This window comes from Egretta garzetta, unplaced genomic scaffold (assembly GCF_000687185.1).
Source record: "Egretta garzetta isolate BGI_Z169 unplaced genomic scaffold, ASM68718v1 scaffold393, whole genome shotgun sequence".
Lineage (NCBI taxonomy): Eukaryota > Metazoa > Chordata > Aves > Pelecaniformes > Ardeidae > Egretta > Egretta garzetta.
In genome coordinates, this window is record NW_009259238.1 from 471,216 (window position 1) to 490,563 (window position 19,348).

Below are 19,348 nucleotides of genomic sequence, written 5' to 3' on the forward strand. Positions count from 1 at the left end.
AGTCAGTGAAGGCCCTTTTCATCCACAGAAATCAAGTTAGGTTAAATAAAAAAGTTTTATCCAGATTAGCCCAGCAATCTGTCTTGTAAAACTGAACCACATACAGGTATGGGATAGGCTTTATTTTCAAGAAGTTAACCACAAACAAAGCTCATTCCCTTTGATCACGGCACTTCGGTCCCAAGTGCAAAGGCTAGTCGCAGAGAGCTGACTTTGGGGAGAAAAGCACTGCTGACAGTTTTGTACCCTAACATTTGGGACAATGATTCAAACTAATATTTATCTTTCCCCATTGATTTTATAAGTTGCTTTTTTTTAAAAAACAAAAAAAAAAAAAACCTGACAAGAGCGGTGTTGGAAGAAAAGGATGGCCAAAAAACCCCTCACTAAGCTAATAAACATGAGTTGTACACACAGCATATATGATGTCCTTTATTTTTCTCCCTGCACCCTTCCCAAAGTCTCTACATTTGCCTTCTATACTGCCAATTCTGTTCCCAGTGACAGTGACTTTTTCCTTTAATTTTTTTTGCCTCATTTCTTATTTCACAGCCTCTCCTGAGCACAACACAGCAGAAACCTGGAAATACATGTGAAGCTTTCAAAGTCACAGTGTACACAGAAGTTCAAAATGAAATGGCTCATCCATCAGTTCCCTTCTGTAATCAAATAACAAGAAAATGTTAAACCACAGCCTTTTTCCAAAAACAACATCCTTGGAAAACTACATCTGCCTATAGTTATTAGAACTTCACCACCCCTTTCCAAGGCCAGCTCTCAGTATGGGGAAGGCAACCGCAGCCCTGGGCACCTGGGACTGTCTCCACGGGGGCAGCGGGACAGCTCAGGGCAGGGACCCCCCACGCCACACCTATGACAAGCTCCAGCTGTGCCCAGCATAGGGACTGCTTTTGTAACTGCTTTCTCCCTACAACCACAGTACCCCTCTCCCACGAGCCTCCCACCCTTGCCAAGGCCAGCATGAAAAGTAAATAAGGGAAAGCAACATGAAGGCATCTTCTGTTTGCTGACGAGGAGGGTCCCATCGTACCAGCAGCTGCTCCCCAGCATGCATCCTTCCCCGTGCAGGCACCAACTGTGCACCGCATATATAAATAAAACACACACCTCTGTTTGTTTGGGAGTCTGAGGGAATATTAAAATAGGCAACTCCTCCGTGTCCACCCTTGCTTCTAAGAATACCGAAACCCCGAAACCCCTGTTCCTTGTCACTGGGGCATGGCATTGTCATTTCTTGTATCACCCCTTCAACAACAGAGCAGTCTGAAACAAGTGCCACATCTGAGCCAGCCTGTGGACAGGAGCTTGGAAATGCTGAAGCTGTGCCAGTGGTTCAGGTTTAGGTAGTCCAGCAAGGAGTAGGGAGTTGGACTCAACGATTCTTATGGGTCCCTTCCAACGAGATATTCTGAGTACCGGAAGTGGCCATCACATTGGGACGCTCATGCATTTAAATATTGGGTTATACTGATGCGCTTGAAAATAGCATGCCAAATTTCTCCTCCCGTTCATCCTGGAATCATGTAATTTCAGGGAGTTCAATGGGAGCTTACCCAAAGCAAAGGGAGAACAGATCCAGGGATGTGCCCTTGCAAAGTGAGCAAAGCTTCTCCTGGCTTTTTCCCTAGGGCAAACACAGGGTTTTTTCAAACAACAGATTTGACACATACATCAACCAAGATGGTGGCCAGGAGAAGTACATAAAACCACCTAAACTAGACCAGTTCTGGAGGCTGTAAAGATTCTTGGATTTAGGTTTTATAACAAGGTCTCAAACTTTCTCGCATGCAAAGTTCCATCTCCAAGTCTAGGACAAGCTAGAATACAGCTTTATACTCCTTATAAACTAATTCAGTCTTGCTGATACAGTTGAGAATCCACAGATCTGCAATGCAGATGTTTTACCAAGCACCACACTATGCTGTAAGAAATCTAATTTCCAGAAGGAGCACAGGCTCCTTTCTATGTATATTTCACATCAGTCACAAGTATATTTGAGTATGCTTGAGATTTTTTTTTTAATTCAGATTCCATTGTTAAATTAAAGAAAAAAATAGTAGCTGAAGCCAGCTAGCTAATTTACTTCAAAGTTTCTAAAACTTCTTTTTGACACTCTACCTGTAAAGAAAATTTCTTTTACAGAGTTTACACTGTGCCAACAATGCACAGGAGTCTTTACAAATGTCTTTGTTTAGACTTTTTAAAAGCCACCATGGGTGAAGATAGCTCAACCCGCCTTTAAGTGCATTAGCAGCTTTCGCTGAAAAGCCCCAGGAAACTCGCAGGATGGCCACACGGGGTGCAGTGTCCTCCTTGGGCAGATCAGCGGTTCACATACAATTACAAGGAAAATAATTTTCTACCTTCCATCCTTGATTTCATCTCTTTTTAAACTATTACCCCCAAATTTACACTGAGTCTTTCAACACAAATCCAAACTCAAGAACAGTAATTTATTACAAAATTACAAAAAAAAAAAAAAAAAAAATCCTTTTACACAGAAAATTACTAGTATACTGAAACAAAACAAGTGTCAAATAGGTATTAGCATTTGGTAAATGTTATCCTCCTCCATTTCTTTCTCTCTACAGTATGAGGGAAGACACAGCAAAAGGTGTTGTCATGAAATAATGAAGTCATGTTTGGAAATAGTGAGTTATTTCAGGTAAGCCTTTGTGTTGCCAAACTAGAATGTAGCAGCACTTAAGACTGTCACTTTTTATAGTGTTTGCCTATAAACTTTTTCCAGTGTGGGTTTGAAATGGTGCCCAGAAGCAAACAGAGAACAGGTGGGATTCTGAGGCATGAGTCCGCCCAACAGCTTCACTATGAAAATCAACCAGTTTAAACTGTTAAAAAATTCCTGACAGCACATAAACAACCCATGCTCCAAAGTTAACTCTCCCTCCAAGACACTGCACAAGGATTTTTACACTGCTCTGAAATTTAGGGAGAAATTTTGAACTCATGTGCGTGCTGTAGCATCAAATCAACGGTTCCCCTGAGGCTGGCATCAGGTTTACTTCCCCGTTTCCATGTCTTTTAAGTGTAGCAGAGAAATAAGGTTGCAAGTTTGCTCAGCCGTCACTTGTACCCATCCTCCAGCGTTTTCGGCAGCATCCTCCTGAATTTTCTCTTACTGAAAATAGCTGGATAGGAGAAGGAGGAGATAGCCCGGCAAAGCCTGCACCACCGAGCAGGGCTGGATGATTTGGTATCACCTTCATGCTCCTCCAGCCCTCTATGAAGCTCTGCCTTGAAACTCCATCCTCCAGCCATCACCATAAGCCTGGAAATCAGCCCTTTGCTGGGCGAGCTCTGCACAGAGGAAGGAAGGTGGCACAGGATGCTTTTCTAAGTGAGTTCTCCTGCAAATCCTATCATTGTGGCATAAGTTCCTACTGCAAAGGTGCATTAACTGATGTGAATAACACCTGTCTATCACCCCTTGAAAAACAAATAAGCAACAAAGGCATGTGTAAAATTTCTGCTGATGTTCTTAAAACACAGGGGGACAAGGGGAGGGAACATTGCTTCTGCTATTGTCTGCTCTCAGCTACATCCTTATTTGTAACAGTGGTGCACACAATGTATTTCAACTTTATAGGTGGAGCTGCTGAACAATGCCTGCATGGAAAGCCAAGCTGCTGTTAAATAAACAGACACAAACTGTTTCTTTGCCTGCTCATACAGTCTTGCAGCACGGTTTATGCCATCCAGCCATCAAATGGAGTAAATAATGTTTGTATAAAAACCATGACCACAATAAAGGACTGGGGACATTCTGAATGTGCTATTTCAGATTGTTATGAGATATGCAATCGTATTCCAAATTATACTTCTATTCAAGATTCAGTCACTGAAACGAGAGATTTATACTTCCTTAGGTTTTAAATTATTATTTGCCTCCATTTATTAAAATGTTAACAAAGAGCTGCTTATCTTAAGGCTCAAGGTATTTAGTTACTTAGTTACAGAGCCAAATAATTAAACAATCAGCTAATAGCTAACCCCAGCAAAGATTCTCACACAACTCTCCATAACACAAAAGCCTCAGACCCCACTAAGCCACTTTCCCTTCAAAAGGCTTTAGTAAATAACTAAACACTCAACATAGCATGCCCAGAAAGGTCAACGGACCTGACCTGTCAAGAATCCAAGAGGTTCATTGCAAAATTGAATGCCCCCATAGGGAACGCCAGGCTGCCAACCACTACTGCTCCTCCTGCTTCTGCCACCCCTTTCTCCTGCTCTTCCTGTCACTGAGGAAGGTCTGGCAAGGCCACGCTGGATGAGCAACATGGAATGGGGATGCGGAGCTATGCCCGAAGCAGAATAGCCACGGCCCCATGACTTGGTGAGTCAAGCCCAAGCCTTCACACTCTCTCCAGGAGGCAGCCTCTGCCGGATCAGGAAGCCCAGGCACCATCACTCAGGTGTGCAGCCTCCCCTCCCAGGTACAAGCTGATGGGCTTCTCCCTCAATTTAAGTTGGCAGGCTAAAATTAAGAGTAGCTCCCTGTCCTCTTCTGACTACAGATGATAAACTCAGTCCACAAAAGAAAAGGCCACCAGTTTAAAAATGCAAAAAGTCATTCTGGCCACAGTGATTATCTCCCATTAGCTATTAGCAAACCAAAGCCACAAAGGCTAAGCACTCTCCTTATAAAAAGGGGGACAAAATAGTATTTGCCATTTATCCATCTGCTTCTCCAAAGTCACTGGATTCCTGCTAAAAAAAAATTCTGGCTCCCTTATTTGTTCGGTTTTCCCGCCAGCTAGCTGCCAGCTCTGCCCCCGCCAGGCATAATCAGGAAGTCTCCCTGTTCTGATAAAATACTTTCCAACTTAAAGTTCCTTCTATAATTTTAAAACACAAAAAAAAATTTTAAAAAGAAAAAAAATCCTTTGTCACTGTGAACAACACCCCAAAGAGCAGAAATCATTTCCCCTCCCTCCCCCCGCAATGTATAAAACCATTAATCGTTAAAAACGGACAAAAAAGATCTAGGTCTTGTAGAAAAACTTCAAACACCAAAGAACAGGAGACGCATGTGGCAGATTCGAAGTCTTCACTTGTTCATTTAAAACAAGCTCCTGGGCTGCTCCATTTGAAAGCAAAGCAACTTCCACAAAACATTAAGTGCCAGACTCTCCAAAATTGAGGGGGTTTTTTCCTGGCATCTTCTTTAACCCTATTATCCTTAGGATATCCTTAGGACCTAGTCAACTGATGGCTACAAGAGATGAAACTGGACCCAAAAAAAAAAAAATTGTATCTGAGGAACAGAAAGAATCCTTTTGCCCTGGAAGTGAATGTTTGCAAAACAAAGTAAGCATTGCCACTTAATACAGGCCTGGTATTCCAGCCAGTGCAGAGCTTCCAGCCACACTGACCTGCTAGAGCATGGACCTCCAGCATCATGTCAACTCCTACTGAGCGTTACATATACTAAGATCATTAAAAAAAGTGAATCTCCTCCAGTCAAAATACTTGCCAATGTCATCACGGGTAAAGGAAAGTATTACACTGCGCTAACTTGTTTTCTTAAGCTTTGAAGACTTAGAATAATAAATAATTCTGGTGAGCAGCTAAGAGTTTCGCCACTTGCAGGACCCCCAGCCAAGAGAAAAGTTCTGCATGTCCACCTAAAAGTTATCCCCACATGATTCCATCTATCTGCATTGTGTAATGCTCTTTGGCAGATGAGCAACCAGACAATCGCAACCCTCGAGGAACTACCCCCAAGCAGCATTTAGCCCTGGCTACAGACACAAGGGCCTCATCACACCCAGAAGAACAGAGCAGTATGGGCAAACCTCATGAGGTCCCCTGCTATGTCGGTGTGTTGGCTGACATGGGGTGATGTGCAAGAACTATTTCAGCATGGTTTTGATGTCTGCAAAGCAGTTGGACTGATGTGTCTCACTCTATGGTTAAAGGAAGAAGACTCCTTCTCAAACAGGGGGAAAAAAATGTACTTGTCTAGGCTTCATGAAGAGATTAAAAATTCCTGCAACTTGTAGCCTGCTTGCTCTTACCTGCCTTTATAGTTGTTGATCGCCGAGTTACAACCATGCAACATACATCAAAAATGCCAAGTATCACATGCTCATGGGCTTGGCTGTGTGCTTTACGCTTTTGGAAGCCAAGACAGGGAAGACTTAGAGCATGCCAAGTTCAAAGTAAACAGCAGAGAGACCAGTGAGGCCACCTCCTGCTGCTGGGAACTGCCCTGCAATTTCTTCCTGTTTGTCCCCATTCTTCATGCTCTGCTTCTTACAGGATGAAGACTTCTTTACACAATAGTCACCGTAGGATTTATCTCCAGATATGGGACAGAGCAAGAAGCAGCAAAGTATCAGTATGTCTTCTGCACAAAGACTTGGTAACCAGGGAGGAAGAAAACACCCCCAACCTTTAGCAGCCACACCAAAACCCCTAAAATTATTGTGCTGCCTTTAATAATTTCATCAGTACCATAAGTACATACAGGCCATCTTCAGGATTTGAACCTTTGGTTCCAGGTACCAAATCTTGACCATTTCTGTTCAAGACGTAAGCTTCATCAGCTGCCTGAAGTAACAGAGTATTGATAGTCTCTGTGCTAAATGTGCTGGGGAGTACAGTATAAACCTAACACACATGTAATGCAATCTCAGAAATAATTAACTACTCTTCAAACTCATTACAGAAGAGTCTTCTCATGTAATCTATTATACAATACAAAGGGGAAATGTATCACGTTTTGCCAGAACCTCAAATGAAAAGCTGAAAAAAATTAACCTTCTCTCTCTAAAAAGCAGAATCCAAGACTAGGATCATTTTCTCATTGTTTCTACTTTCAGCAACAGCAGAACATCAGATCTTCCTGATGGTATTCTGCACGTAACAAAGTGGCAAAGCAATTTAACCAACTCCCATTGTCCACCTTTGCATTAAAGTCTGCTTGGGAAAGACTCCATGTAAGATATACAGCCTTGGGAAAAGGTATGAGCACATATATTTAGTTGCAAAGGGTTTTTCTTGGTTTTAATATTTTCTTGCATCTATTCCAATCTGTAGCTTTTTTTCCAGGTTCTTTATCTGCATTTCAAAAGCAACATAAAACATAACAGAACATAGCATAAATCCAAACATAAAGCCACAACCTTTTTCTTCCAGGTTTGCCGAAGGTCATGCTCAGGACTATTACTACTCAATATGCAAAAGAAGTAAGTTACAACTGTGAGGTTAAAAACTGCACAATTTCACGTTCAAGTGTTAGTTCTGGATGCAGAGAACATCTATTCAGATTCCCTATAAGCAAGTCAGCAGTTGTTTCTTTTGTACACGGTCCCATTTTTACTTGACTGTACAAATCCTCTTAATTTTAGCAGCTCGCCTGGAAGTCTCGTCTTGCCTGTTCCCCTGAAATTCATCTTCTACCACTTCCTAAAGTGGGATTTGAAAAAAGTCACTGGAAACAATACCCCCAAAACATCCCCTCAGCACTTTTGAAAGTCCTATCCACAATGCATATAAACCATAGGATATTCTGCAAATACTTCAAAGCTTCAACACATACCAGGCTCCCTTTTAACTGAGAGCAACATTTAGTCAAAAGACATCAGAGCTAATTTAACTCCAGCTCCACACGGAGAACAGTCACCAATGGTACCTGGGGACAAGGGAGGAGCAGCAGAACAAGCCCTGAAGTTCAAAGCTAGGCTGGCTATCTGCATTTCCAGGTGGCCCACAACCATTTACAGGACAAGGGTTATTTTTAACTTGCAGACACCTCTGTCACTCCTTACTGTAGCAGGGGCTCCAGGGAGCTTTGCCATACTAATGGAAGATGGTTCAAATGCTTCTGAATTGTTCGGAAAAAGGCTACTGCTGAATAGTGGTGCGCTGCAGATTTACTGCAGAGCCCCCATCTTAATCCTGTGTCTGAAATACCTGTGCTACCCTGGTGAGTAAATGATATCACATAAATCTGGGTAAATTCAACAGTGTAATTCTAAATAGGATTACTTTTCATGATTAAGCTATGTTTAATAGAACCAAGCTCAAGAACTGCTCAAAACTTGAACTGGAATTTTAAAATTATTTTTAAGAACTGCTGGGTGGCATTCAGAATTATAAATCATATTACTTTCCTTGAAACAAATTAAACATTGCAACACGGAGGCACTGAGCAGAGCACTTCATGAACTCGCAAAGCAAGTCTCACAGAAGCACTCTCTGACCTGCTGCCCAGCAGCTGGCAGCTCACCTGCACCCCTGCATGCCTAACACGGGCCATCCAAAAGCAAAATATCAGGAACCTTTTATTCTGTTTAAGAACTGAGTTGCAGCACGGTGCTCTGATCAAGTTCTGTCCCATCCAACCTCCATTTGACCTCCCACAGACTCATCCTGCTCGGTGCGGACTGCTAAGGCGTGCCCAGCCACAGCATCCCACTCCAAACCCCCCTCAGAAACAGCCGCAAGCCCCCCAGGAGAAAGCCCGAGGTGATAACTACCATGTCACAAAACTCCTTTTCAAAACAGAAACTCATTAAAAGCTAGAGGGGGAAAAAAAAATTAAAATACAGCACCCAAATATGATTTTCTCCTCCCCAAGAAGCTTCTCATTCTCCCTTTTCTCCCTTCCAGTCCCCCAGCACATTGCCCTTCCCAGTAAACCCTCACGAAAGCAAGCAAGTTCCCTTGGTACAAAGGAATCTCCTCCTCCTCTCGGTTCTTGTGGCTTTGCTACCGTAGGGCGCCGTTCGAGGCTCCCGCCATCAGCTGATGCCCCAAACCCTCGAGCCAGCACTGGCGCCGGGGAGGAAAGTTCCACACAGCCTGCGCCGGCCGAGGAGGGCCTGGAAGTAGGTCAGACCTCCCAACCCCGCTGCTTCGCGGAGGTTCACCAAATGCTTTCACTTCCAGTCATTTAAAAATACAGTTAAGATAATAATAGCAGGGCAAGTGACGGAAGGCACAGTAGAATTTAGCCAGCACTTAGTTTGCCTTTTTGTCCCTCTCTTCAATATGGATAAATGTCATTTGTATGGCAACAAGCAGCAAAAGGACCTGAACCAGCAGAAAGTGAAGCCCATGAGATACACCTCTGTACCAGGTGCTGACTGCTCTGATACTCAGAAGTAGGTCCAGGAAAACCAAATCCTTAAAAAAAGGTGTTCTTTTTTTAAAAAACAAACAAAAAAACCCCTCAGCAGTGATAATTAAGAGGTGGGAAAGGATAAGCTGGAGATGCTCATAATTGGTATATGAATTATAAACTGCTTTTTAACGTTTAAAAAAAACCCCGCACATAAAATCTCATTTTGCAACTGTCCTTGCTGAGAGGTGCAGTCCCCAAGCAGTAAATGTCAACGCAGTTTCACTGACGCTCTTGACTCTGACTGAAACCTGAAGGGCCAAATTTCCAGAACAGCTCGGCGCTCCCAGCACACGTTTCATAATTATAACAGGAGCTGTTGGCTGCTTCAATCCCACAAATCTGGTCTTTATTTAAGATTTGTCTGTATTCAAAGTTGCTCCAACTTCTCTTTCAAATCAGTCTAAAAGCCAGTTTAGTCCCCGGTAGTACAAGACAGCATCTCTGATTTTGGGGGCACACTGTGACAAATTCCACCCCCCCCTCCCTCCCCCCCCAAACCACTTACAGGTACACAGTGCTATGTGCCGAACCTAAATTCAAAGGTCTGAATTTCAAATCGGTTCCCAAATTGCTGTAAGGATAATTTTACCCCTGCAGGCTCCATGCCAAATCTCATGTTGTCCAGTTTCCCGCAGGCACAAGCACAACCTGGTGCATCCTGACTGGCTCTGGGGAAGATGCTCCCACTCGACCAGCTGCAATGGAGAGGCACGGAGTGCCCAGCCTGCAACCAGGGAACCAAACCCTCCGTCACACTGGTGCAGAACTCCAGGTCTTCACCATTTCAGACATGTTCTGGGTTCCTGATATCTTCTCAGCACGAATTTTGCGCTTGTTTAACTACACTGAAATAAATTTTCTCTTCTAGCCAAACCAGGTGCGCTATTACAAACAGACAAGACGGAACTTGCCTACGTGGGCGATGGTTCCTTTAAAAACATGGATTTATATTGTTAAGGAGTGCTGCTTTGAAGAAAGTCTCTGCTTTCACTCTAAAGCTTCAGCCTTAAGGACTCACAAATGTCGAACACTTAAAAGTCTGACCCTTCTAGTAAGGAATTTTCCTCTATTAACGATAGAAAAAGGGACAGTTAAGTATTTTTCTTGCACTCGCATTTGTTCCTAAACTTAATATTCATTCTAAGAAAATGCCAATCTTTGAATGTATTTGTATAAAGGCAAGTGATCATTTTTACTGAAGCTGGAAAGCTGGATATAGAAATATGCTCATTAAGAGCTATGCTATGGTTACTATTCAAACACCACAATAGTCCATCGTCTCATGCATATACAACCTTGCATAACTGGAGTTGTCAGCATTTTCATTGTAAATTCTGCCTTCAAAGGTTTGTAACTTGCCTATAAAAAAAGTTACTGTAGCCTGAAATTTGTTGTAAGTTCTCTGCAACAGGATGAACTATTTTAAGATTAGAAAACTATGCATCCATTGGAGTTGGTGGCTGGCTTGGGGTTTTATCTATACAACCGTTTTTTTAAAAAAGAGTAAAAAAAAAAATACCTCCCCCAACTCAGCATCTTTGAAAATCTGGGTCAAAAAAAAAAAAAAATCACAAAGGAATTAAATTCCTAAAAATTAACTTTTTTTTTCCCCAAAAAGCTGCAACTGTAAAATATGGCAGATAAGCCTGGAATGTGCCATTATTTGTGCTACTTTGCCAAACAGTTGCCAGGCTGACACATTACCAACTCCCAGCGCCTCATCAACACCGACCTTAAATAACAACCCTCCCCATGCCCAATTAGTCTGCAGCTCAGGACCATGCCTCTGCTAAGGACTGCGGATTTTAAACGCAGAATGGGCACATTAAGACTGATTTAATCTGGCTGCTTGTACAATTCCCCAGAATCTCAGCTAGCAATTGCTGTATTGGGCCAAATAACTTACTGAACCGGATCTCTGAAAGGGCATCCAGCTCTCACCCGAAGCTGTGGGGATGTCACATTCCTCCATAATGGGCTGTGATAATTGCCCTTCCTTAAAAAAAAACACCCTCAGATTTAACTAATCAGTTTGAATTGTTAAACATAACCTGCAGATATCAAAGCCACTGCTCTTGTGAAAAAAAAAAAAAAAAGAAAAAAAAAAGGTAACAAGGGAAGCCTGGGTGAATTTTTTGCTTTATTTTTCCTACCAAATTGGAAGGAAGCAGCATCCTGGTGCATCTCCACCACCTCTGTCCCAGGAAGGTGACCACTGCGCGGGGTCCCACCAGCCCTGCAGCCTGGCAGCAGAGTGGCACCAGCATGGAGAGGAGCCCCGGAGGCATCCCAGGATGGGGAGCAGCCCACCACTTGACAGAGGACATCCCACCACCACAGCCTCCCTCCTCCACCTCCTGCAGCCCTGCCCACTCCCCGGGAGCCCAAGAAGCCCCTCAACAAGACCCCACATCCTCATCCAGGCAGGTCGCAGTGGCTAACGACGCTTCTCCAAGTGGACTGTGCTAACCACTGTGACCACAGGTGACATCAATCCTGAAGCGCTGCCAACATTTTTACAAAAATGAAGGCATATTGCTCATGTTATGCAACATTTTTACAAAAAGGAAGGTATTACTCTGGGTACTGTACTGAATACGTTTATATTTGCATGTTGTTTAGTGCCAGCAATAGCTGTGACTGAGTTAAAACCCAAATGACAACTCGTTACTCACTTCAGAGCCCACCATAAGCACACATCACCCATTAAAGAAGGTTGGTCTCCTTCACTGCTGCACCTAGGAACCTTCCAAACGCACATTTAAGGCCATTTTGAACTACGGTGTTTTTCACAGGACACAGAAATAGGCTGTCCCTTGTGGAAAGCTTAAATCAGTCCTTTGAAATCTGACCTAAATTAAAAGAACTGAAACAGACTGTTAACGGCCCAGGCAAGGGCTCCAAGGCTCCAAGTGGGCGCTCCAAGGACAGTGTCAAGGCACTACACGTGGGGAAGAGACTAAATTAGCCACCCAGCAGAATGATAACACACAGCTTGGGCAAGGGGAGGTCAAGGGAGAGCTTGCTATTTATCAAATATATGTCTAAACTAATTATTCAGTTCACAAAGTAACCCTTCAACCTATGTGTGCGGTCAGAGCCCTTTTGCAATGTTGGCTATCATCAAAGGCCTTCCCAGCTTGGGTCCACAGAAAGAGAATGGCTCCTTTGTACACACTGGGGTAGACTTATTTCTAAATTTTTGAAAGCAGAAAGTCTTTTACTCCCTAGGATAAAACACACATATGTAAACACTTGATGCAAGATATAATTCGATAGTTGACAGTCCCCAAAATAACTCCTGCAGGTCCTGTCTCTGCTCAAACTGCTTCACAGCCTCAGATTTTGCCATCACTACTTCAGGAAGAAAGAACCACAACCAGTAACAACCACACTCGGGATCCAGCCCTAAGCGAGCACCCACGATATCAATATTGACATTATAATTTACAACAGCTCAAGATACCATCTTCAGTGTAGATACCCTCATATGTACCAGAGTGAATATCTTAATGGTCACAGGTCAGATTCAGAGCTCAATGAGTCCAGTGTTTTATAAGAGCACCTGAGAGAAGCGTGCCACCAAAGACATCAGACTGACTGCGGATAACCAGAAGTACCTTGACGCGTGACAACATCTTGCACCTATCCTGCATGTATCCATGTAGTCGATTACCCTGTTAGATAAATACTGTGTGTACTTAACCAGATACTCTGAAGGAAACCATCGCAAACGTCCCTGAAGTTATGTTTAGCTAAGAGACAAGCGTGTATTCTCTGTTACAATCAAAGGAACAAAAAGCCACAATCTCAATTCCTGTTAACATTGCATACAGCTTTCTGAATATTCTGAGTCACTAAGACAATAAATAGTAACAATAAAAGCACCTAACATCAAAAAAAGACAAAATTTAGGCCATGTTCATGAAGGAAGACTAAGGAACAGATGAAGATGTGTCACCAAAGGTCATGGCCCCGTCGACCTCCTCAGCTGGTATGAAATGTCATAGCTCTAATGACTGCACAGTCAGCAGCCCTACCAAAAACTTACATTATTAGAGCACCTGATCCCCCAAATTAGCTGTGGCCAAAATGTTTGGCATTTACTAAATTAAAAAAGAAGCCTGCTTTGTCTTTGAAGAGATTTTTTGAAGGGGTTTTTGTTTTGTTTTCAGCTTGGAGAGCTGGTGGGTGGCAGTGATGAAACCCAGAGAAGGTGATTGTGTAAAAACTTGGGTTTTTTTAAAGGGGTTTAATGAATTACATAAAGGAGGTTTTATTTCCCAAATCTCAGATATAAATCCCACACAATTCCCTGTATTCTGCAGCATAAAAGCTCTTATTATACCATTAACTTAGAAGCCTTTTTTTTTCCCCCCCTCATTTCTGGTAATGATTTGGGTTCTCACGTCTAAAATTGTTTCATGTCAGTAACATTCCTGCCCAGGGAAGAAGTTTTAAACCCTTTTTAACAATTTACTCTTTGATAAAACCCAGATTCCACCCCCTGGTATTCACTGTGGAAGAAACATATTTTTAAACTGTACTTTTTAAAATAATAAAAGTTGTTCTTTCCCTGAAATGCTGAAAAATTATCAGGCATCATTAAAAAAAAAAAAAAAAAAAAGTTACTCTTCTCCCTGTAAAATACTCCACCAATCATGCAATCACATTCTCATTTAACCCTAAAACTAGGGGACCTCACTACAAACAGCTGATCTGAAACCAGAATTATTCATGATTTTGTCATTCCTCTGAAAAGCCAAAAAGGCATGAGATGTGCAATTAACAAATGATACAGTAAGTGGTGATGAGAGTTGGGCTTTTTTTTAAATTCTCAAGTTACCTTCAAAAGAAAAAAAAAATAAAAATCTTTGCTATCAACAACCTCTATGGCTGACAGATGACAATATTGCTATACTTTGTTAATTTTTTTTTCAGGAATGCTTGCTAGGGAAGAGGGCTCATCGTCTCTAAAGAGTTCATCCCCTGCCATCAATAAAAATGTACTTGGAACGGATTCTAAAATTGTGTTAGCTGGTGAGGTCTATTTTTAGAGGCAGTGGATAGAAACAAATAAGTTTTGCATGAAAATGTATAAAAACAAAGCTGTATCCGTGGACACAAGTAGTAGAACATGTAAAGGCCAAATTCTCTCTCCAGCAAGCTTGACAGATCAGAAATGCTCTATGGGTTTGGCAGTTGAGTTACTACAAATGTAATCACTCCTCCAAAGGACAGCTAAAACCTCATGAAGGAAGCCTCGCTTTCCCACCAAGGTGCTCAGAGAACAGGAAAGATCCTAATCAATACAGTAAAATAGTTCCTAAATACAATCAGCTCATGACAATAAAAAAGCATCCCCTCCTTTAAAGCTCTTTAGAGAAGAAAACCACTTTGCACAGCTTGAGGAAGGGATATACCTGGAAGAGCATACCAACAGGTATAGGCTCAAAATAGAAGATTTTATCAAAACACCTCTTCCATTACAAAAGGTCTCAATTAGCCTTTGCTTTTACAGTCATAAACTGCAGTCCTTGCTATTCAGATCTCAACATTTGTACTTCCAGAACTTGCAATCCAGACACTGTACCAATTGTTCTGCATTATTAACAGCAATAGGGAAATTTATTCTAAGTACAAACACCAATAAAGCTGCAACACCATTTTTGCAGAGTGCCTGGCAAAAATTAAACCTACAAGCCACATGACTGAGAACTACTGGGATTTATTTTCCTCTGAACTTCTCAGGTTAAGGCAATCACAAAGACACGCAGCTATACAGCCATTTCATTCCTTGAGATAGCAACACGTAACACGTATGCAAGTGCAACAGACTGGTTTCCTTAAAGACCCATTCCGGAAAACTTTCAGCCATATGCTTTGAATATACAATGTGATGACAGTCCCAAGTGAAATCACTGACACCACTTTCTTGTCTAAGATTAAACAAACGCGTGCTTGCATGAACACAGCCCATGTGTGAGCAAGAAAAGTCAAAAACCTTAACTCTTGAGGGCTAATCTGTTATTTGCCTTAAATTTACCAAAGCACAAAGATGTTGACTTCTATTTCAGACATTCAAGCACTTAAAATGAACTCATTTTGTGGAATTAAGGATTCTAGAGCGACTTACCTTCAGGTTCCAGTGTGGTGTCTTCAACAACTAAATTAAATGAAGGTCGAGCCAGGGAAAGTCCAGCCATGGTGACCACCACCAGGCAGATAATGCAACCCGAATCCCAGCTGACCATCTTTTTAGAGTAAATTCCTGGTCCATTTCCATATCTCCATGTGGACTTTAATCCCATCTGAACACCTCTAGAGAAGCATGGAGAGAGAGCAGTGCCTTCAGCCAGGGTAATACCTCCTCTCCCTTGGAACGATGGCTGCTGCTGTGGGGAGGAGAGAGATTCAACACCGTCAGTGAAAACATCTTAAAACACAAACCAAAAAACTTCAGAAAGCCCTGAACAGAGCTGAGGTGAGAAGGAGGGGAGGAGGAAGATGGGAAAAATAGTTTTCCAGCTTCAAGAATATGTGAAAAGTGAGTGACTTTTCATTTTCTGTTAGCAGTTTCCATCATCACCTGAGGCGTAACCAAGTCCTCCCCGTTTTCACAAAATCACTTCTCAGCACATATTTAGAAAGCTATTTTACTGACAGAAAAATATACAGTTTTTAAAAAACGAGAGGCACACATGTGCAGGCACATAACCTGTAATGCTGCAAAATTACCACAATTATACAAATTATGTTCTCGTTATTGTTTGAAGGTTTATGTAAGTTTGCCTTGTTGTTCATTCCTTCACCTAGGCAGTTCTGCAGCCAGCTGAATTTGCAAGAATTCAGTACTTTTCCACAAGAAAAACAGTTGAAAAAGTACTCTCTAGACCCGGATAATCTGTAAAACTTTGTTTCACCTCAGGACTTCCAGCTCCCCTATGGATGTACCTTCTTCTGACTCAGTTCAGTGTCCTTTTAAAGCCAAGAGTCCTGTATAGGTGAAAGGCTCCAGCCTTTGCAGGGATACTGGTTAGCTACATTACATTACAGGCAATTAAAATCTGCATAAAGTGTGGCACGGATTGCAGTTTCACAGGAGATCTCCCCAGCATCGTTTTCCATTCATATACGCTAAACAGTGTGCACATACGACTCAACTCTCTCTCTCTCAACGATGCTTATTGATACACATTTTTCAGATGGGGACGGGGGACGAGGGGCGGGGGGAAAGTCAATTTTACTCACAGTAAAACTAATCCAAATGGGTGGAGTTAACTGGTAATCCAGGCATGGGCTGACTGACAGAAGAGAGAAGCGAAGCAATACCAAAGTAACCGGCACTCCCTTTCACGGGACCCTGTTGCCACCACACTAAGATGCCAGGTGAGGGTCACAAGAGCATCCTCACAGGCTGATGTAACAGCTCAACCAGAAAATTAGACCTGATTTTCCACTTCAAAAATAAAAGACGGCAAACCTCAGTAAAAGGATAAAGCAAGTAAATGTAGCAACAGTTCTAATCTGGCCAATGATTCATTTTACATATAATGAAACCAAATGAAGCTTTGAGAGTGCTCATCTTGAAGGGAAAGATAACATAAAAAATTCTTTTTCCCTCCTGCCCCCACCCTTTAAAAACAAACAAACAAAAAAACCGAAAAAGCGTGAAAGTGTAGCCATAAAGGCAAACTTCTCAAAACTCCCTGCCATTCAGATGTGGTACCTCAGCATGCAGTACACAGACAGAAACATGGACAACTATTCTCCCTTTATAAAGCCAACCATTAAAAAGTGTATTCTGATTTTATTAGCCTTTTGCTACCTGCTACAAACCCATTCACAGTGCCAAGGGCAGAAATGCTGTTGAGGCATCTTTTATCTTGGGTACTATATACAATAACTTCTGGAGTCAGTAGAAACAGATTTTAGATGACATAAAGGCAGCACTTGGGGAAAATAATACACGGTATTTCAGGCAAATCCCTGATACTTCAGGGCAAGCTTTTTTCACCTCAGCTGATAGCTCTGTCCCTCCTTTAGAGATTTACGCACAGTGTGAGCTTCCCAGACCACAAGCTAGCAACTACTATTGGATCTCCAGTGAAAACACCACCAGACCACTGCAAAAACATTTGCAAAGAGCTCGTCGACCACTTCCCTAAATAAGCACAGAGCAGGTTTAGAACAGAAGAGAGCTCTGTCTCTGGGACTGGTTTGCATTCGGTGAGGGACTGGAGCAAACCCTCCCGGACCCTACCATCCAGGTCAAATGCCCGGCTCGCTGTCCGATAGCCACAGCTTTGTAGCTCAGTTTATCCAGCTGTAAAGCAGGTAGAAATGTTAATTAACAGACTGGACGTAATGTTATTTTCATTTCCATAAATCATCTTGTAAAGCCCGATTAAATGCAAAATAAATGCAAACCATAATTTTGCAAAAACATACCAGAATGCTAGCATATATTTCAGACTTTTTTTAAAACAGAATTAATTCCACTTACATTTCAGCTGTTTTAAGATTTTTAGGCTACATTAAACACCATTGAAAGCACATTTGTGGTTCCTACCCTCATCCTAAACCCTGAAGTGCAGCACAAGGCTACTTGACCACACATCTCACCTGTGAAGATCTTTGCCAGCTTCTGCACCTGAATGTCTGCCAGCAGAAAGAAGGGACTCTTCATCCACAGGGCAACAGAAAATTCAAAACCATGGATTGCAAAGAGGTAGCAAAGCAAAAATCAGAGCTCCGAACCCATCCATGGAGCCCAACCACTTTTTACCACCACGACAGCAACCCGGGTTCAAGGACTGCCCTTTCCCAAAAGAAGGGGAGTCCAACGAAGATGAAACGAAACCAAATTCTTTTCATAGTTTAAAGGCCACAGTTGCTGGGGGACGAGTCTCTGGAAAGACCTCCTGCGCTGGATAATTATGTACCTCTATCTCAATGTTTGGAACACAGCCCCAGCATGCTTTTTGGCCTCCACAATTCTGGCTTCCTGACTACAATACCATAATCCCTCCTGGAGTCTCAGGCTCAGTGAAAGCCACACGTAGTGTTTATTTTTCCCCTTGAAAGGGAACTCTGTCTCTCTTCTCAGCCTACACTTTGGGGAGGAGTTGTCAGCTTCCAGTGATTGATGGCTCTCCTTGCCACTCGCTCATCAAGTCAATTTTCACCTCGTCACATACCTGCCCAAATTTCTTTGCCAAACTGACAAGCATGGGAAAGCAGACTGGTTTGGGAGCCCAACCAAATTCCTCCAAGCTCTACTTCAGTTTAAACACACTCGCACACACAAACAAGTAGTACTTGTTCAGCAGTGGCATTAATTAAATTCAATGCTCAGTGTTCTTTTTAATCTACTTCCATTGTTGTTTATAAGATGTTTATCACTCCCCAGGGAGAGTACAATTTGTAGAGTATGTTAACCAAATCAATACATTGCTCATTGTATAACTCTTCAGCATCTTTCTCTATTGGGCAGGGAACAGCAAGATGTGAATGAAATATGGATCTTCCCCCCCACAAAGAAATCTCAAGCGCTCTAAAAGCCCAGCAGCTTCACCAGAAAAATCCAGGTACACAAAGCTTTAAAGCTAACAGCTTTATAGACGCATACACACACACAAGTATATAAGCGTCTACAAATATATATACACACACATATACGTCTAACAAGACTCTTCATCATAGTTCAATCTCCAAGCAAATCCGAGCATCACAACTATTAAACATTAATTCTGGAGGACTAATGGGAACCGGCTGGCAGCTTCAGTATTTTTTCATTGTTTGAACTTCTTTCATTTGCTTTCCAGGACTATCCTGTTTTTCTCAAGTCTTTTGCCACCAAGGGGGGGGGGGGGAAATCTGCATTTTAATTGACATTCCAGAGAGAGAGAGAAGTCCAGAGGCTGCTGATTGCTGTCTATTCAGCCCAAACAGGCTTTTCAGATGAAAATGAGTAAACGCTAGTGGAAGATTTACAGGGATTTGGTACAAAGGAGACAATGAAGTTTTAAATGTTGATAGCGTTTCACACTAAACGCATAATGCGTCCCAGTTTGAACGGGTCCTTTTGCATTTAAATATATATTTCACTGAGGATTTCTTATCACCTCCCACCCCCCCTCAGACGGGGGCAGTTGCGGCGCCCCGTTGCCC

General features: G+C 42.3%; 1 protein-coding gene across 3 annotated transcripts in view; it reads right to left on the reverse strand.

Moving 5' to 3' along the window:
* FGFR2 (fibroblast growth factor receptor 2) overlaps nucleotides 1–15,429 on the reverse strand; it is an 80,229-nt gene extending 64,800 nt beyond the window's left edge. For all 3 annotated transcript variants that reach the window (XM_035891552.1, XM_035891551.1, XM_035891550.1), the window contains exon 1: nucleotides 15,312–15,429. In XM_035891552.1, the coding sequence (XP_035747445.1) occupies nucleotides 15,312–15,429 (118 nt within the window). The remainder of the gene's footprint in view (nucleotides 1–15,311) is intronic.
* Between the last annotated feature and the right edge of the window lie 3,919 nt (nucleotides 15,430–19,348).